This window comes from Apium graveolens, chromosome 10 (assembly GCF_009905375.1).
Source record: "Apium graveolens cultivar Ventura chromosome 10, ASM990537v1, whole genome shotgun sequence".
NCBI classification, from domain to species: Eukaryota; Viridiplantae; Streptophyta; class Magnoliopsida; order Apiales; family Apiaceae; genus Apium; species Apium graveolens.
This window is the reverse complement of record NC_133656.1, coordinates 215,057,028-215,079,253: the sequence shown is the minus strand read 5'-3', so window position 1 is coordinate 215,079,253 and position 22,226 is coordinate 215,057,028. Positions and strand designations below refer to the sequence as shown.

The window sequence follows — 22,226 nt, the reverse complement described above, 5'->3', positions numbered from 1 at the left end:
AAATGTAGTATGAATGAGCGTGAGGGAGATAGTGGCTTAGTGCACCACATAAGGAAGGTTCTGAAGTCAACCCAGCAGCTCTGTCTCCTACAAATATGAGTAGTATTTAAACCGAGACAACTGCTAGCCCCCATACATCTTCTCAAAAAGATGTAATGACTGAAAAGGCACAAAAACAGTTACTAGATTCATCCTCTCAACAGGGTGCGTCTATTGAAATTTGCATGTCGGTCAAGGTATACGATGTAGTGTCACCACCTCAAACATAAACAATTCTTGATGCACAAGGAAAGGTTACACACACAAAGGATGAGTTGACGGAAACAAGAGTTTCGACCATTTTAAGGTCAGATTCGATTGTTAAAGGTTCTTTAATGGACCAATTGCCTTTACAAGTGTTAGGAGAGGATACTGATCCAATAGCCATATGTCAGTGGTCAGTGTTTACCTTCCCAGGCTTAAATCCCCTGGATGCATCTGTGGATAGTGGATCTGACGTAGGCGCAAATCGGCAACTTGTTGACAATGATTCAGATATTACCTGATGAGTCACAAGGAAATGTCTTCACAGACATTAGAAGGGAACCTTGATCTTTATGCTAAATTATTTGGATCATTGTTTACCTTCCCAGAGTTCAAATCTGGAACCCTAAAAGGGAAACTAGCAACTTGTACATTATGACTAAGATTCATCTGACGAGTTTAACAAGGATGGGGATTTGCGAACTCCCATTGCACCACCTGTGACCTCCTTAAGGACGGCTAAAGTGATTTTCCTTGCAGGTACAACTGAATTTTGGAGCTATGAGAGGAGTGATACACTTGTGAGAATGAGTGTAAACACGAGTGGAGAGAAGAGTGAAACACATGTGAGGTACACTAAACAGAATCACACACTCACAGTGAGAAAGAAAGAGAAACTACTTGTTATTTCTTTTCCAACCAAGTGAAACATGAGAACTCCTTCAGACAACGGCATACATTCCTTCTCTAAGGGGGAGATAAAAGCTTAAGTAATAGTTTGGAGGATTCCTCAACTAAGGGGGAGAAATAGCAGGGAGGAAAGAAAAAGAAAAAGGTAAAGCATATGTACACTACACCACACCATTGTTGTTTGTAACTACGGATCCTATTGTACGGGAGAGGTGATAAACACAAGGTGATCTCCTTTAAGCAGTTGATTCTCATAGGGGGAGAAGCAAGTGAGATATGCGCTTCTCAACAGGAAATGTGGTTGTACAAAAGAAGATGAAAATACTTGAAGATATGTTCAGTCTAGAGGAACATCTATTTGGAATCTGGAAAATGTTAAATATAATCCAGAACTTTTTTACTATTTACTTTACATTTCTGTTAAAATCTTTTTCTTATTTGTTAGTTGAGTTATCCTCTAGGTATTTGTTGTTATTGTCTAACAAACAAATAGGGGGATATTGAAAGGCATATGTCATAGCCTATTTGTTTATTCGAGGATTTAACTCAACTCAAATGAGAATGTAACAAGTAAATAATAGATCTACCGTCAAACAGATCTCACAAGTAACATCTGTCAAAGGATTCAGAAACAAGGTTCATCTACAGACTTGAGGAATTACTTCACTGGAAGAAGTTCAAGAAATTGATCAAGCCTCAGTGATATAAATCAAGATTGTGGATTTAATCAAGTGACAGAGATCTTGTCAGGGTATCAGATAATTACAGGGATTTAATCTGAAGAAAATCAAGTTATCAAAGCCAAATCATGAAGAAACGTCACGGAAGTTAGTCACTCATGAACCAGACAGTACATCGAGTGTCAACATTGAAGTGGTGGAATTGATTCATAATTTTCAGAAGAATGGTTGTTGTTCAAGAATAGTATTAATTCTCTATTAATTAATTAAGTCATATAATTTAATTAAGAAAATAAATATATCTGCAAAGATTAATATATTGATTAATTGAATTAATTGATTAATTAATTCTGAATTAATATTATGAATTTTCAGAATTGATTTTGAATTTATATTCAATATTAATTCAGCATGACAATCAATTGAACTGGTATGACAATCAGATTGTCATACCGAAAGTCATGCTAGTTCAAATTAAATGTCATACCGAAAGTTCTACCAGCTATGGGATTGTCTTTCTAGTTCAATCAATTGTCATGCTGATTGTCTTGCTAGTTCAGGAGATAGTCATACCGATTGTCATGGTAGTACCACAGATTGTCATACCGAAAGTTCTACCAGCTATGGGATTGTCATGCCAGTTCAAGTGGATTCTGTTGATTGAATTATAAAAGACAGAAGCAGCAGATTCATTCAACAATCTTCAACCAACTAAGAACACAGAAGCAGCCGACCAGAAATATTTCATCTGCAACTGCAAATTTCAAGACCATTAATTTCTAGTTATTCAAGTTAAATCCAAACCACTAGAAATCATTCTCCTGTTCTTATGTAACTATCTAGCGGATCAAAATCCCTAGAACTTAATCTCAAATTGCTTTTAGCATTTGATCTTTTTATTGCAAAAATAAAAAAAGTTCATGTCGAATTTATTCTAGATTTGTGATAATTAATTTGAGATTAATCCCTTATAAATGATACCGTTGTTGTAACACCTTTCAAGTTTAATAATAGTTTTATTTAACTTGAATTTTGTTTCACTTTTTTATTCCGCATTAAATTCGATTAAACGGTATAGTTTGTATTCAACCCCCCCTCTACAAACATATTGGGACTTAACACTAAGCTTGTGAGTTCGACCAACTACATGAGAATGAAACACCGGGTAGCCTGACGTACGGAGGGAATGCACTGTGATGATGGTGAAGTGCAGATACCATGGATACGCTTAGATTTTCGACGCATAAATCTGATACGCTCACTTTCCTTTCATATCTAGGTGGATACGCCAATCATTTTATAGTATTAACCTTGATACGCTTTGCCCTTAGTAGTGCCAAGTGGAGACGCCATCGTTCCCGGTGAATTGTTGGTGAGAGTGCAGATAAGGTGGTAAGCCTACACGGTCGTATTCAAAGGATACGCCTAAGGCACTGTCACCATCGCCTCTATGGTTGATTCCATTGATTGTGTGAATTCAAACTCTATAGTTCTATATGTATCTATTATGTATAAGTATAGATTTAAAAATAGGTGTGTATAGGTTACCAAAAGTATAGAGGAGTGAGTTGTTAAGGCGGTGTCTTCAATGTCAAGTGTATTCCTGCCATTCTGCAGGACATGGTGGATAGGTTTTTCTTTTTGTGTTTTAAGGATATACGCCTCACAAAAAGGCGTATATGGTGGGTAAAAAGGTCGGTCCCTTCAGATGTTGGGTATATCGGTAACACATGTAATCTAGAGTGGTTATTTTGGACATTTTTTCAGATATAAATTTTATATTAAATTAGAACTTATATTCTAAACTTTAATTTGATATAATATTAAAAATAACAAAAATGTGTAGTTATGATTTTTTAACACCTCAATTTACGTGAAAAAAATCAAAAGAAGTTTAAATGAGACAAAATTAGTAAAAAATAAAGATTGGAATGGATATCTCCAGAATAAAGTGTCGTGCGTGACTAAATACTCATCCACTATCTAAAACTTATATTTTTATTTTTGTTGCTTAAACTTGTGTGCATTTCATGACATTCCCGAATCACTCTCTGTTAGCGATTTTACAACTCAAATGCAAGTGCAGATGTCTTAAATGGATTATTATTTTATATATTAATCATTTTTTTTTTGAAATTATATCTCATATAGTTTTAACATATCTTTTATTATAAAAAGTAATTAAAATGTACATATATAATTTTTAAAGAAAATATTGAAAATAGAATCACTTATATATAAATAATCTATATTGATATTACATATTTAGATAAATTTGAATTATAATGAGTCAATTTTTAGTTTATTTTGAATTTGAAATCAGAACTTGGCCCATTGTTCAAAAAATACTCGAAACTTGACTACATGACCAGGTCGAAAAACATCGTCACATCCTACGTTTAGTAAATTTAAATTACAAGTACGGCTAGAATATCTTACCAACAATGTGAAATTTTTTAATATTTTATATTAATATAAATTAATGTGTTTGAGGTCTTTATAGGATCACGTCAATTGATTATTTGTATTAGAATTACTAACTTCACTAGTAGCGTATTATTGTTTTGGGACTTGTCCCGATTTTAAAAATATTCAAACTTTGATCTCACGAGATTTGTTAAAACTACGATGATATATTAAATCGATTTATTTTTCATTTTTCACTTTAATATTTTTAAAAAGAATTATTTTAGATAAGCAATATTCATTGATCAAGATAATATTGTACAAGTATTTTTGAATTATTTTAATATTTTAAATTATTCAAATAAAAGTTATATCTATACTATATTGTAGCATTTGTTTTAATAAGTTTTATACTATCTAAAGAAAATATATATATATATATATATTGTTCAATATTTTGAAGAAATTAACTAGTTCAACTGATATTTATAAAATTTTATCGAATTGAAAAATATTTAATTTTAGGAGAATAATATACAATGTTATCAAATTATTATATGAAGAAATGTTAGATCGTAATGAAAGAAACTTAAAAACAGTTTAAATAACGATATAACTATGATTTTTCCTTCGAATTCTTGAAAAAAATCACGAATATCAATAATAAGTCTATACAATATATAATTTATTTTTATGTTATAATCATGATTGATACTCGGTTGCGTAAAAAATAGATATGGGTCGTTTTTTAGTGATAATGTGAATACCATATATAAATTATTATATTGTATTCATTACATAATTTTAATTTTTGAATAATTATAAATGCATGTTATTTAAGTAATCAACAGGGCCGTTCCATCATAAACAAGGGCCCAGGGCGAAATCCTAAAAAAAAACCCATAATTTTTTTCTTAAAATTAGTTTCTAATAATATGAAAAACATTTAAACTAAATTTAAATATAAATCACAGTCATTAAACATCATCATACTCACATAAAAATTAATGTCAATAAAACAATTTAAACTAAAACTCACATAATGAAGTGTTTAACATACCGTACACAAGTGATGGATTATGAAAAATAACTTCTCCTAGCACTTCTGGATGCGAAATCGGTGATAATTGTATCAACGTCAATGTTCTCCAACATATCTCTTTCAATGCATAAAACAACAAGACCGTTTAACCTTTCTTGTGACATCGATGAACGCAAATAATTTTTCAATAATTTTAACTTGGAGAAACTTCTTTCAGCTGATGCTACACTCACAGGTATAGATAATAATATTCGGTAAGCAATAGCAACATTAGGAAGACAATCCAAAGATCTCACAAACTCAATAATATTAATAGCGGATGTCAAGTCACCAGGAACATAAACTAGCAACATTTCTACTTCATGTACTAAAACATCCAATTCAAAATCTGACAACCCGTTATGAGAGAAAGTAGTAGCCAAATTACTACAACATTTTTTTATTTCATCATACCCCAAAGACTTCAAAATTTATGGATTAGAAAAAACCCAAAAACACTTTCAAATGCTTGTAATTGTTCAAACCGATTCCTTAATGAACTAATTGCAATATCAATCAATCGCATAAAGAAATCAATTCGAAAAGACTCCTCAAGTGTTCTCACTTCTTCACCATCATCATTTTCATCAAATTGTTTTTTTCTATAGACACAACGTTTTATAGGAAAAGTAGGCTCTACATCCATATCAATTGCAATTTCTTTGGCAACATTCATGCTAGAGATAAATCCTTTTTCCCTATATTTTTCAAAGAATACCAACACACTCTCCAATTGCTTCATGGTAGCACCAATGCACATAGATTTAGATTGCAACTTTTTACTCACCATATTAACGAAAAATAAAATGTCATACCAAATGACCATACCAAGTAAGAACTCAAAACTCTCAATTAGACCAATCAAACTCTCGGCTTCACTAACCGACTTAGGTTCATTAGGAGATTCTTTTAATTTCAACAAAGCCAACCTAATTTGTGGAGCTTGAAATCTAATTGCTTTCACACTTTTTATTCGGCTTTCCCAACGAGTATTACACAAAGATTTCACGGTTAAACCCGAAACATTGTCAAGTAAAATCTTCCATCTTTTCGAGAACTTGAAAATAATGTGTATATCCATTGCACAACTCCAAAAGTCTTTTGATTCAATCAAATAGGCCTAATCCGAATGTGTCATCTACCTTTAGAAATTCAAGAAAGAATTCTTCAATTTTGATTTTATTACTTGACATGTTAACACATTGCACAAGCAAAGTCATTTGTTCTTGATGACTTATATCCGGAGTACAATCAAGAATAATCGAGAAATATTTAGCCTTTTTAACAACACTTAAAATGGAACTTCTGACACTATGAGCCAAAAGAGAAATCAACTCATTTTGAATTTTGTGGGCAAGATAATGATGATGTATCTCATGATTTTGTATTCTTCTAACATGATCTTGCATTACCAAATCAAATTCCACAATCATCTCGATTATTCCCAAAAAGTTGCCATTACTTTTTTGGTGAAGTTTCTCATTAGACCCTCTAAAATCCAAATTATATTTAGCAAGACATTTCACAACCGAAATTATTTTTATCAACACTTGTTTCCAACATTCTTTCTCCTTGGATATTTCTTGTTGGAGATCTTTATCAATGGTTTGATTTTTGTTCAATCTCACTTTTAGTTCATTCCAATTGTTCATGTTAGTAATATGCTCAACACTATTTTCATGTTGTTTGAGCCTCTCACCAAGATGTTTCCAATCTCTCAACCCATCATTTGCTAATGAACTTTTCATTTGATGAGATTTGAATAAGTTACAACAAAAACAATAGACCTTATCCACCGGTCTACAATAAATCAACCATTTTCTATCAACAACCTCCCCATTATTTAATCCTCTAGAATAAAAAGCATATGAAAATGTCTTGAAGTATCATCTAGTAGAAATGTGAGATTTAGTTCCCTTATAGGCCCCTTTTAAACTAAAATATCCCTCTCATTGTTGCTTAGATTATCCCAATTTCTAGGATCATAAATATCTTTAAAACGAATACATGGTTCATCTTCTTCAACCCTTACATTTTCCTCCTCATTCAAAATCTCATTTTCTACAATTAAATCCTCCAAATTTTCAATACCAATTCCCGACCTCTCCAAATTTTCACTTACTTCTTGTTTCGAAGTTTCTACCTTTTTAATAACAAAGTTCTCCATAGCTCCTCTTTGTGACTCTACTAACTCGTTTACTCTCTTTCTTTTTTTTCTTTTTCTCATTTCCGGATGGTTATTTTGGTGTCATTGTACTTCGCAAAAATAAAATAACTAATTGATGTAAAGAAAAAATATCACCTTGAATTGAAAATTTCAAGATCCAAACTCCAAAGCATTCACAATTTGAAATTTTAAGTAAGATTGCTCTACTCTTGAACATAGCCGTGAAATTATAAAAAAGAAATAAAAATATAAACATTGAATTAGCATAAAAATGAGCCATGAATTGAACCCTAAATATCCCCTAATTGTATGTATAAAATATTATAGACTATTAGATATAAATATAATTGTACTCATATAAATTACAATATTAATAATAAAGAAATTGAAATTGAGATTATTGATTACCTGGCTGGAAGTTTGGTACTACTGTACTGGTGGCGGACAACAGTGGCAGACAAACACAAAAGCAGAGAGGGGAGAGGACAAAAGCCGAGATGATGAGGGGAGATGTTGCAAAAAAAAACAAAAGTTGGATATTGGATTCTCTCAATAAAAAAGAACGGACCTATAACTATAATATATGGGCTTAAACATTTTTGGCCCCCCAGAAAAACCAGGCCCAGGGCGGGTGACCTGGTGGACCTGGCTCTGGACCGGGCCTGGTAATCAATTGTCTCTCTAGATGTTAATAATAATTATACATGCACACAAATAAGATATTTACCATATAAATAATTAAAAACATCATATTTTACTAAGAAACGTAACATATAATAATTTACATGCTAAAACACACACATGTAACCTAATCTTAATTTGTTAACAATAGTGTGAATAAAAAACTAAAAGCTTTCCATATATACATATGTTGAATTTCAAAGCCTAATATTTTTCATTAAAATCAACTTTTATATTAACAGTAGTGCAAATTTTAAATTATTGAATATTGTGATTGCAAGTCATTTGGACTTTAGTTATGCATTTTTTATCTTTTTAAATTGAGTAAGTTAATTGTACGTTAGTAGTGAACTCACTAATAATATAGACCAATACATATAATTTATTTAAATAAAATTCAAAATTTTTGGTCAACTCTGTATTCAACATACTCCCTCCGTCCCAATTTATCTGGCTTGTTTGACTTTTGATGGTCAAATTGACTCAACTTTGAACATAAATAAAAATTCATTCTTTCATTATTTTGAAAAACTAAAAAATATATATTAAACTAGATTAAACATACATTTTAGTGATATAATTTTAAGAAAATTTTTGATAATGAACTATTGTGGCGCCCTCCAAACCCGGATCAGAAGTTTGGGGTCCACACACACACAAACCTTATTAAAAACCTGCTTATAATAATGATAAAGATAATAATAATATGCAGTGACCCTACTTACCAACTACCATGAACCGCAACAGGTTAAAGTATGCACACAAGCCAAACACACCTACTTATATTACAAACGTTCAAATCCCAACTATTCCAAACTCAGAACTGAGTATTAAACATTATTACAAACTTTTACAAACTCAAATTATCCCAAAAGAAGCCTACTATCTTAGCTCGATCAACCTGAACCCCTAGCTCTCGCGCTGGACTGGGATCCTCGGTACCAACCGGTTCCTTTTTAACTGGAAAGAACATAAACAATATCGCACAAATGAGCTAACTAGCTCAGCAAGTCACAATGACAAAACTGAGAATAATGATCATCAAGTAAATATGGTTATGATATCAAGTGAACAATGGATTATGATTTAGAATTGGATATTATATTTTCATTTTAAAAACCAAGGTTAGGCTGCTGATCAGTCACGCACTAATCCCGAGCAAAGCACACAACACTGCTCTAACAACTGATCCAAGGCACACATTGGCCTAACTTGACCATTATATGGTCTGACCACGAATCTGGTCCACAATTTTATAAAAATAATCCAATTCTACCAGAATAACAGAATAAGCAGTATTAAACAATAAACATGATCATTAACAACATTGGACGTTCAATAATGAAAATGGTCTCAATCTGTATAAGGATCAATATGGCATTTCCAAAGCTTGGCTGTTAGGTAGTAAGAGAATTAGATAACAAAGGAATCAACATTTCAGGGTTCCAAGGATTTGGTCTTTCAAAGCACAAGATACAATGGTTTGAATGTGTGAGCAATTTGGTTCAGTGTTTAATATTTAGTTTGTATGTATTTGGGGAGTAGTATCGTATATTTGAGGTTCGTATTTGGGTATACAACAATCAATGGTCTAGAAAGAATTAGGTTTACGGCTCAAGATCAATAACTGGAATCAAGGTTTAGGGTTCAGTGCTTCAAAGTGCTTGCAATATAAAATAGGAATATCAATTACTACAATATCTCGAGAAAGTTCAGAACACTTGCCTGGTACTAGCTTACTACACTGCACTTGCTCTCAATCACAACTGTCTTACTCCTTCACTGTCTGTTTCCCTTTCCTACACCTTGCCTCTCCTGCTCACATATCATAAGTATCTATCAATATTTAACTCATACGATTCTATTCGACACATACTTCTATCTACCCTTCGTTTTACCCAAATCCGATTAACGGATTGAAAGTTATGCAATAAACAAGTAAACAGCGAATACATAGACCGACAGTCAACCAACAGGTCACATATAACACATAACACGTCACATAATCAATAATATATCATTTATAAATAAATCTCGGGTCATAAACAAGCTTTCTGGTATTTAAAATGATTTTTAAAACATTTTTCAGAATTAAAACGGGTCGTTGGATCAATTTCGAAGTAGTAAATAGGGTTCGGTTGGCCAATTCTGGCTTTAAAACAATTTCATAATAATTATCGAGCCTTGAAAACAATTTAAAATAATATTTTAAAGCTCAAAACTATTTTTCAGAATTTTTAAATTATTTTTAAATAATTAAATCTAATTAATTAATTAATTAATTAAAATCAATTAATAATTAATTAAATCAATTAATCAATTAATTTACAAATTAATTGATTAATTAATCAATTAAAAATTAACTGAAATTAATTAACTAATTAATTCAGATTTATTTTTGAATTAAAATAATTTTTGGAATTAAAATAATAATTTTTGGAATTTTCAGAAATTAAAATCAAATTTTTATAATTAAAATAAATAGGAAATATGATTTTTGAATATTTTTAAAAACAGGAATCCAAAATTTGCAAGTTCTGAAAACCTCAGGGACCTAACTGTTTCGTTTTCAAAACCTCAGGGACTGAAATGCAATTTTGCAAAGTTCACCGTCGAACTTCGCCGGAAAATACCCTGTCTCGCCGGAGGAGGCGATCCAGGTACAGTCACACCACCACAAGCTCCAGAATTAAACTACATATCACCAGGATTTCATACATGTAATCAAAATACATCAATAACCCCAGACTTGGCCGGAAATTGGCCAAGATCATCGCCGGTTTTCGGCGAACATCGCAAATCTTCAAAACACAACTCCCTTCGATTCAGACATCCTCTGTTAACGAGCTATATACCAATCGATTGCAAATTTCAGAAGGAACATAATCCACTATAAATCAACAGCTAATAACCCCTAAATCAAAAACCCCCAAATTTCAATTGAAAACATTCATACGGGTTATAAACCCTAATTTCAAAATTCGAAAATCAAACTCAATTTTGAACATGTTATTGAACTCCAAATCAGTCATATAATATATCAAAATCACCAGGACAACAAGCTCTACAATATGCAAGCATCAAATCATACAAACAATCATTTGAACAAAAATTCATAATTTTAATAAAATTAATTCGAAAATAAATAAAAATATAGAAAATAAACCTTGATTTCTGCAGGTGTATGGATCACAGAATCTGGTAGAGCTCTTCAAAACCTTCAGATTGGTTACTCGAGCTTTCCAAACTGAATTCAATAACACCTCCAAAAGCTTGTTTGATTCTCGAAAGATTATATGAATATAAGGTTTTTCTCTGGAAAATTATATAATTATCTGTCTGCAAATGATTTTGATACGAAATAAAATACGGTAAAAGTCTATTTATAATTACGGAAAATTAGTATCCCGTTGGATCATTCCGGATATAAAACGGTACGTTTATTTATAAAGACTGATCCAAACGGTATCGGTTTTCGGGATAATTATCCAAATCAGTACAATTTGTACTGCGATCTTGGTCTCAGCGCCTGGTTACACGTACTACGAGGTGATAATTGGGATAGTTTAATAAAAAGCTCCCGTTTATCGAAAATATGAGTTTTATTGATTTACCGAAATGAATATTGTATCGAAAATATTGCGCCGGGACCCGCACAGGACAAACCGTACACCGAATCGAAAAAGCCGAAACATGGAATATGCTCGGAATATTACAATTCGGTTAGGAAGGAGTTCTCGGAAGAGTTTCGGGTTCCAAAAACGTAACAACGGATGACGTCGGTTGGTTCCCGTTTTTATAAAATAGATTTTAAATACCCGGAAAAAGATTTTATAAATTTCATATGATCCTTATATATTCATAAATCAACATAAAAATAATTAGGAAGATATGACAATTATCTATATTTTATTTTGGACATATAAAAATTAAAATACTCAATTAATAATATTTTTAAACATCCAAACATATTTAACACTTAACAATTAATTCACAAAACAGATACTAAACACATATATTAATTATTTATTAGCAAAAATACTTAGACGATATATCCCGGATATTACATCCTTCCCCCCTTAAAAGGATTCTGTCCTCAGAATCTCCTAAGAAAATAAATGAGGGTACTTTTCTCTCATATCACTTTCCAATTCCCAGGTTGACTTTTCAACCTTTGGGTTTCTCCATAACACTCTTACTGGCTTCACCACTTTATTTCTCAATACCTTCTCTCTTTTCTCTAAAATCTCTATCGGACTCTCTGCATATGACAAATCTGCCTGAAGCTCTATTGGCTCATATTCTATACATGTCTGGAGTCTGGATTATACTTCTTAAGCATTAATACGTGAAAAACATTGTGAATGTGCACCATATGCGGAGGTAACGCCAACTCGTAAGCTACTTTGCCAACACGCTTTAGAATCTCAAAAGGTTCGACATATCTTGGGCTCAGCTTTCCTTTCTTTCCAAATCTCGTTAGTCCTTTCCACGGTGATACTTTCAGTAATACCAAACTCCCTTCTTCAAATTCCATGTCTTTCCTTGACTAGTCTGCATATTTCCTTTGACGGTCTTGTGCTGCTATCAATCTTTTCTGGATTACTTCAACAACTTTCTTTGTCTGCTGCACCAATTCCGGTCCAAGTATTTTGTGTTCTCCTACTTCGTCCCAATACACTGGAGATCTACACTTGCGTCCATAAAGGGCTTCATAGGGTGGCATCCCAATACTGGCGTGATAACTGTTGTTATAAGCAAACTCTACGAGAGGTAAATGCTCGTCCCAACTTCCTTTGAAATCAATAGCACAAACACGTAACATGTTCACTTTGGTCGTCCGTCTGGGGGTGATAAGCCGTACTCATATTCAATCGCGTTCCCAAACATTCTTGAAAACTTTTCCAAAATCTTGAATTAAATATTGGATCTCGATCAGATACGATAGACATAGGAATTCCAATACGAACTACAATTTCCTTTAGGTACATATGGACCAACTTGTCGAGCGAAAATCTTTCATTTATAGGCAGAAAATGAGCTGACTTGATAAGTTTGTCCACTATAACCCAAATGGCATCATGATTAGCTCTTGTCCTTGGTAATCCAACTATGAAATCCATGGCAATATGTTCCCACTTCCACTCTGGAATCTCCAATGGCTGTAGTAATCCACTTGGTCTCTGATGTTCTGCTTTAACTCTCTGACATGTATAACATTTGCTAACCCATTCCACAATTTCTCTCTTCATGTCTGGCCACCAATAATTCTCTTTTAAATCACTGTACATCTTGGTACTTCCTGGATGGATTGAATACCTTGAATTATGAGCTTCCTGTAAAATTTCATTCTTCAGCTCCATCACCGGTGGAATCCAAATTCTAGAAGAAAACCTAAGAATACCTTGATTGTCCTTCTGCGTGCACAATTCCTCACCTACCAAACGATTTATATCTTGATCCATTACATCTTCCTGACACTTCTTTATTTTCTCTAGCAACTCCGGCTGAAAAGTCATAATGTACACTTTTGCTTCATTAGGCCTGCAAACTTTAATCTCCAATTCCAGTTGCTGAAATTCCTTATATATCTCTTCAGGTACTGATAACATATTTAACTTTTCCTTCCGACTTAACACGTCTGCTACAACGTTCGCTTTACCGGGATGATAATTAATCGAGCAGTCGTAATCCTTGATCAATTCTAACCATCTTCTTTACCTCATATTAAGTTCCTTTTATGTGAATATGTACTTTAAGATTTTGTGATCCGTGAAAATCTCGCACTTTTCTCCATACAGATAATGTCTCCAAATTTTCAAAGCAAAAACTATGGCTGCTAGCTCCAAATCATGAGTAGGATATTTTTGTTCGAGTGGTTTCAATTGCCTTGAAGCATACGCAATCACCTTATCGTGCTGCATAAGAACGCATCCTAGTCCTTTATGAGAAGCATCACTATAAATTACGGAATTCCCTTGATCGTCTGGAGTGATAAAACAGGTGTTGTGATTAATCGTTGCTTCAATTTCTGAAAACTTTCTTCACACTTGTCGTTCCATATAAACTTTTCATTCTTCCGTGTAAGCTTTGTCAATGGTATTGCAATCCTTGAGAAATTTTGAACGAATCGATGATAATATCCCGCTAATCCCAAGAAACTTCTTACCTCGGTGGGTGTTCTCGGTCTTTCCCAGTTTGTAATTGCCTCGATCTTTGCTGGGTCCACTTTGATCCCTTCATTACTGACTATGTGTCCTAAGAACTGAACTTCCTGTAGCCAAAACTCACACTTCGAGAATTTAACATACAACTTCTTTTTCCTTAAAATCTCCAAAGCTATTCTCAGATGTTCTGCATGATCCCCTTCTGCCTTTGAATAAATCAAAATATCGTCTATAAACACAATAACGAACTTGTCCAAGTATTCCTTGAAAATTCTGTTCATCAGGTCCATAAACGCTGCTGGGGCATTTGTCAATCCAAAAGACATTACTAAAAATTTGTAATGTCCATACCTTGTTCTGAAAGCTGTCTTGGTTATATCTTTGGGCTTAATCTTCAGTTGATGATATCCCGATCTTAAATCAATCTTGGAGAAGTACTTGGCTCCCTTCAGTTGATCAAACAAATCATCAATTCTGGGTAACGGATACTTGTTCTTGATTGTAAGCTTGTTGAGCTCCCTATAGTCGATACACAGTCTCATGCTTCCATCTTTCTTCTTGAAAAATAATACCGGGGCTCCCCATGGGGATACACTAGGTCTGATTACTCCTTTCTTTAACAACTCTTGCAATTGCTTCGCTAGCTCTTTCATTTCAACGGGCGCCATTCTATACGGGGCCTTGGATACCGGTTCTGTTTCAGGTGCTAAGTCGATTGCAAACTCAATTTCTCTATCTGGAGGAAGTCCTGGTAACTCATCGGGAAACACGTCTGGAAATTCATTCACTACTGGATTATCTTCAAGTTTCACTGGCTCCTGACTCCTATCAATCACATATGCCACGAAATGCTCGCATCCTTGTCGTAATAACTTCTTAGCTTGAATCATCGTTAAGAACTTCTTTACTTATTTCTGACCCTTGAACGTTACTATTCTTTCGTCTGGCGTTTTCACCATTACCTTCTTATTTCGACAATCTATCTGGGCATCGTGCTTAGATAACCAATCCATTCCTAAGATAACGTCAAATTCTCCTAACCTAAATGGTATCAAATCTACACAAAACTTACTACCAGAAATCTCAATCTCACAATTCCCACAAACTTGATTTACAGATATTCGTTCTTGATTTGCCAATTCCACAGTCATTATTTCATTTAAATACTCAACTGGACAATTTAACTTACTAACAAAATCTTGTGAAACAAATGATCGAGTTGCTCCCGAATCAACTAACACTTTGGCACATAAAGAATTCACATTAAGCGTACCTGCTACGACATCCGTATCCTGGATAGCATCGTTCACATACATGTCAAAAACTCTAGCCCTTGGAGTCTCATTTACTGTTGGGGTAGATCCCATAATCCTCAATGCATTACTGAATGGGGCTGGTGTCTTGCAATCTCTGGCTATATGTCCTGGTTTCCCACATTTAAAACACGTAAATCCAATGGATGGAACCTTCACTGTTGGATTTCGGATAGGCTGATCCTTATTTGCTGGCTCTCTTGCTAGCTGATTTCGGCACTCCCTTGAATAGTGCCCTTTCTGATTGCACTTGAAACAAACTACATTCAACTTATTACAAACTCCCCTATGCTTCTTCCCACATACTTGACAATCTGGAAAAGTTAATCTCAACTGATTTGGCTGATTCGCATTAACTGGACGGTTGCCCTGGCTTCCGTCGCCTGCATTTTGTCTCTTGAAATTAAAATTTATTCCTGGCTGAAACTTGCCCTTCTTAAAATTTGGAAACTTCCCTGGTTGTGACTGACCTTCATTCCCTTCAAATTTCCTTTTCTTGCTTTCTTTCTCCTTTTGTGACATCTCACTCTCTGTCTCTGCGATCATAGCCTTCTGTTCAACTCCTGCATAGGTATCCAATTCAAAAATGGCTACCTTCCCTTTGATCCATGGTTTCAAACCTTGTTGGAATCTTTTAGCCTTCTTCCTGTCAGTATCCACATACGACGGCACATACCTTGACAATTCCTCAAACTTACTCTCATAATCTGTCACAGACATCTTTCCTTGCTTTAGTTCTATAAACTTCAACTCCATCTGATCCTGGACAAACTGAGGAAAATACTTTTCTAAAAACAATTCCTTAAACCTTTCCCAGGTAATAATATATGTACCTTCCAACGTCTTCACCATCTCCCACCAATAGGTGGCCTCATTCTTCAAATAGTAACTTGCAAATTCAACCTTCTGTTCGTCCTTTACTTTTACTAAGGCAAATGCCTTCTCTATCTCCTTTAACCAAACATTTGCTTCAATCGGCTCTAAGGAACCCTTGAATTCTGGTGGGTTTACTCCCTGAAAAGTTTTAAAAGTTACCCGGGCATTGGTCTGTCTTTGTTGTTGTTGTGCCAGGTGAACTGTTTGTTGGGCCAAGATTTGAAGAATCTGGGCTATTGCTGGGTCTATGGGTCCTGGGTTTGCATTTTGGTTTGTATCATCTTGATTGTTATTGTTGTTATTGTTGGTTTCTTCATTCTGGGTGTTGGTGCGGGTGTTTCTTCTGGGAGGCATTTTCTGTAAAGAATTAAACAACTTATTTAGCTTTTAAACCAAATTCTTTGCAGAAAAGAAAAGTTTTATAAAATAGAACTATTTCTTTTTGAAAACAGTTATAACTAAGTAAATTGCATGCTTCTTTACAGAATATAAACAGTTATGGAAAACAGGGTGCATGGTATCACAGGGGTATAACTGGTGCAATAAATAAGGTACAGTAAAACAGGTGCAGTAAAATGAATGACAATACTAGAAAGGAAAGGTGCTGATATATATAGATCAAAAGTTTTGGATAGTACAAGCGTAAAGACGCTTCAAAAGTAAGAGCAAAAAGGGTACAACAACCTACTCACTAGTCATCATAGCTAGTCTATAAATACAACTCAAAAGTCTACTGATACACACTACACACTACTGTACATACTACACAAACATAACAACACTGCTCAACATCTCTATCTCTGGATTTCTGACTCAACTCCAAGGAAACTCTGGTCCTGCCAGCCTCTCAAAGTCCTCCATCACCTCAGTAGCCCAGCCCATCAGTGCATCAGGGCCTCTGCCAGGTAGTGTAGATCCATGTAGCCTAGCCTCAAGAACCCTCCGTGTCATATGAATCTCCTCTCGAAGCTCCCTCACACCACGATCAACATCAGTAGTCCTAATGATATGTTGTAGCTCTCTGATCCGGGTCAACAAGGAATCACGCTCCAATAGAAGAGCCTCATACCGGTAGTAAGGAACTGGGGTCAATGTAGACTGGAATGGGGCACTCGCAACTGAATGCCCAGTGGAATCTGAATCAGCTGGTGGGGGTCCTCTGATAGGTGGCCTCATGCTTGGAGGTGGAATAGCCTGTAATGTTACGGGCTGCAACACGGGTGGAGGTAGTATAGCCAACACTGGTGGAATAACAGGACGTGGATCCGAAGACGGTACTCCAACTGAAGGCTCTGAGTGATCAGCTAATACGGGGATAAAAGAGTCGGCCATCACTGCTATCTGAAATGATATCACAATATAAGAATCTCGAACCACGACGCGAATCATACTAATACCTGTTATACCGAATCACTCAACCTCTCGACGTTCTATCTTTCTATTCCTTACTTCTAATCATAACCCTCAACCCATTCCCGTCAACCTAGGCTTGTGTCAGTGACTTATAACCTGTAGCTCTGATACCAAACCTGTGGCGCCCTCCAAACCCGGGTCAGAAGTTTGGGGTCCACACACACACACCTTATTAATAACCTGCTTATAACAATGATAAAGATAATAATAATATGCAGTGACCCTACTTACCAACTACCATGGACCGCAACAGGTTAAAGTATGCACACAAGCCAAACACACCTACTTATATTACAAACGTTCAAATCCCAACTATTCCAAACTCAGAACTGAGTATTAAACATTATTACAAACTTTTACAAACTCAAATTATCTCAAAAGAAGCCTATTATCCTAGCTCGATCAACCTGAACCCCTAGCTCTCGTGCTGGACTGGGATCCTCGGTACCAACCAGTTCCTTTTTAACTGGAAAGAACATAAACAACATCGCACAAATGAGCTAACTAGCTCAGCAAGTCACAATGACAAAACTGAGAATAATGATCATCAAGTAAATATGGTTATGATATCAAGTGAACAATGGATTATGATTTAGAATTGGATATTATATTTTCATTTTAAAAACCAAGGTCAGGCTGCTGATCAGTCACGCACTAACCCCGAGCAAAGCACACAACACTGCTCTAACAACTGGATCCAAGGCACACATTGGCCTAACTTGACCATTATATGGTCTGACCACGAATCTGGTCCACAATTTTATAAAAATAATCCAATTCTACCAGAATAACAGAATAAGCAGTATTAAACAATAAACAGGATCATTAACAACATTGGACGTTCAATAATGAAAATGGTCTCAATCTGTATAAGGATCAATATGGCATTTCCAAAGCTTGGCTGTTAGGTAGTAACAGAATTGGATAACAAAGGAATCAACATTTCAGGGTTCCAAGGATTAGGTCTTTCAAAACATAAGATACAATGGTTTGAATGTGTGAACAATTTGGTTCAGTGTTTAATATTTAGTTTGTATGTATTTGGGAAGTAGTATCGTATATTTGAGGTTCGTATTTGGGTATACAACAATCATTGGTCTAGAAAGAATCAGGTTTACGGCTCAAGATCAATAACTGGAATCAAGGTTTAGGGTTCAATGCTTCAAAGTGCTTGCAATATAAAATAGGAATATCAATTACTACAATATCTCGAGAAAGTTCAGAACACTTGACTGGTACTAGCTTACTACACTGCACTTGCTCTCAATCACCACTGTCTTACTCCTTGACTATCTGTTTCCCTTTCCTATGCCTTGCCTCTTCTGCTCACATATCATAAGCATCTATCAATATTTAACTCATTCGATTCTGTTCGACACATACTTCTATCTACCCTTCGTTTTACCCAAATCTGATTAACGAATTGAAAGTTATGCAATAAACAAGTAAACAACGAATATATAGACCGACAGTCAACCAACAGGTACATATAACACATAGCACGTCATATAATCAATAATATATCATTTATAAATAAATATCGGGTCATAAACAAGCTTTCTGGTATTTAAAATGATTTTTAAAATATTTTTCGAAATTTAAACGGGTCGTTGGATCAATTTCGAAGTAGTAAATAGGGTTCGGTTGGCCAATTCTGGCTTTAAAACAATTTCATAATAATTATCGAGCCTTGAAAACAAATTAAAATAATATTTTAAAGCTCGAAACTATTTTTCTGAATTTTTAAATCATTTTTAAATAATTAAATCTAATTAAATAATTAAATAAAATCAATTAATAATTAATTAAATCAATTAATAATTAATTAAATCAATTAATCAATTATTTTTCGAATTAATTGACTAATTAATCAATTAAAAATTAACTGAAATTAATTAACTAATTAATTCAGATTTATTTTCGAATTAAAAATAATTTTTGGAATTAAAATAATAATTTTTGGAATTTTCAGAAATTAAAATCAAAATTTTATAATTAGAATAAATAGGAAATATGATTTTTGAATATTTTTAAAACATGAATCCAAAATTTGCAAGTTCTGGAAACCTCAGGGACCTAACTGTTTCGTTTTCAAAACCTCAGGGACTGAAATGCAATTTTGCAAAGTTCACCGTCGAACTTCGCCGGAAAATACCATGTCTCGCCGGAGGAGGCGATCCAGGTACAGTCACACCACCACAAGCTCCAGAATTAAACTACATATCACCAGGAATCTATACATGTAATCAAAATACATCAATAACCCCAGACTTGGCCGAAAATTGGCCAAGAACATCGTCGGTTTCCGGCGAACATCGCAAATCTTCAAAACACAACTCCCTTCGATTCAGACATCCTCTGTTAACGAGCTATATACCAATCGATTGCAAATTTCATAAGGAACATAATCCACTATAAATCAACAGCTAATAACCCCTAAATCAAAAACCCCCAAATTTCAATTGAAAACATTCATAAGGGTTATAAACCCTAATTTCAAAATTCGAAAATCAAACTCAATTTTGAACATGTTATTGAACTCCAAATCAGTCATATAATATATCAAAATCATCAGGAAAACAAGCTCTACAATATGCAAGCATTAAATCATACAAACAATCATCCGAACAAAAATTCATAATTTTAATAAAATTAATTCGAAAATAAATAAAAAACCTTGATTTCTGCAGGTGTATGTATCACAGAATCTGGTAGAGCTCTTCAAAACCTTCAGATTGGTTACTCGAGCTTTCCAAACTGAATTCAATAACACCTCCAAAACCTTGTTTGATTCTCGAAAGATTATATGAATATAAGGTTTTTCTCTGGAAAATTATATAATTATCTGTCTGCAAATGATTTTGATACGAAATAAAATACGGTAAAAGTATATTTATAATTACGGAAAATTAGTATCGCGTTGGATCATTCCGGTTATAAAACGGTACGTTTATTTATAAAGACTGATCCAAACGGTATCGGTTTTCGGGATAATTATCCAAATCAGTACAATTTGTACTGCGGTCTTGGTCTCAGTGCCTGGTTACACGTACTACGAGGTGATAATTGGGATAGTTTAATAAAAAGCTCCCGTTTATCGAAAATATGAGTTTTATTGATTTACCGAAACGAATATTGTATCGAACATGTTGCGTCGGGACCCGCGCAGGACAAACCGTACACCGAATCGAAAAAGCCGAAACATGGAATATGCTCGGAATATTACAATTCGGTTAGGAAGGAGTTCTCGGAAGAGTTTCGGGTTCCAAAAACGTAACAATGGATGACGTCGGTTGATTCCCGTTTTTATAAAATAGATTTTAAATACTCGGAAAAAGATTTTATAAATTTCATGTGATCCTTATAAATTCATAAATCAACATAAAAATAATTAGGAAGATATGACAATTATCTATATTTTATTTTGGACATGTAAAAATTAAAATACTCAATTAATAATATTTTTAAACATCCAAACATATTTAACACTTGACAATTAATTCACAGAACAAATACTGAACACATATATTAATTATTTATTAGCAAAAATACTTACACGATATATCCCGGATATTACAACTATGTGAAATTTTCAGTCAAAATTAAGTTAATTTGACCGCAAAAAATCAAACAGGACAGATAAATTGGGACGGAGGGAGTATATGTTAAACTTTAGCTTTTTCTTTGTAAGCATACTAACGACATTCTACAGTTTAAGTTTAATCGTTTCGTATTAAAGGACACTAACTACCGTGTTTATATTTATTCGTTAAATACAAATTATACAACACAAACAATAATTTACATATATTTTGCTTAATGAGCTATATTAGAAACGTTGTGTAATTTGGTAATGTCTTGTATGAAAATAATACATATTGATAAACAATTATTTTGTATTTTATATTATACAATATTTACAAATAAGAAAATAACTAAGAACATTCTAATTGCATGATTATGCATAAAAACTCTATAAATTGACATGTGGCTCGCACGAGTTATTATGTTAGTTTATATTTATATATAATAGCCCAACATGGCTATAATATAACTGAGACATTTTATTCCACTAAAATTACAAACTTGCCCATATGTTTATTATCTTTTAAAAAAATGTTGTTAAAAGGAATTGAACGTGAAAATACTCATTTAACAACACATCTTGAAACCACTACACCAAATTATCATTTGTATTTTTCACGAAACGTATAATATGTGAGTGTCATTTCGTACTGAGACATTTTATTAACTTTAAACATAAATAATGAATTATTTATGGAATTAATTTTAATAAACTGAATTATATTATAAGTTCAAACACAATGCATTAACAAATCATTACCTTGCTTATTAATGATTTATATATTTAAAAATATTTTTTAAACTTTTTTCATATAAATTAAAATCTACAAATCTCTACATCTTGTTTTAAAATTTACGGAAACTATGCACGGTTGATTTTATATTATATATTATAAATTTTAATTTTAATATATTGTTTGTGAA

At 33.6% G+C, this 22,226-nt stretch overlaps 1 protein-coding gene and 1 pseudogene across 1 annotated transcript; both read right to left on the bottom strand.

Annotated features, from left to right (window-relative positions):
* Positions 1 to 5,096: 5,096 nt before the first annotated feature.
* On the bottom strand, positions 5,097 to 6,181 carry LOC141691786 (uncharacterized). Its single transcript, XM_074496541.1, has 2 exons — positions 5,586 to 6,181; positions 5,097 to 5,487 (listed from the first exon to the last, which is right to left on the bottom strand). The coding sequence occupies exons 1-2, from the start codon at positions 6,179 to 6,181 to the stop codon at positions 5,097 to 5,099; spliced, it is 987 nt and encodes a 328-aa protein (XP_074352642.1).
* A 25-nt stretch (positions 6,182 to 6,206) lies between these two features.
* LOC141691785 (uncharacterized) lies at positions 6,207 to 7,327 on the bottom strand (annotated as a pseudogene).
* Positions 7,328 to 22,226: the final 14,899 nt, after the last annotated feature.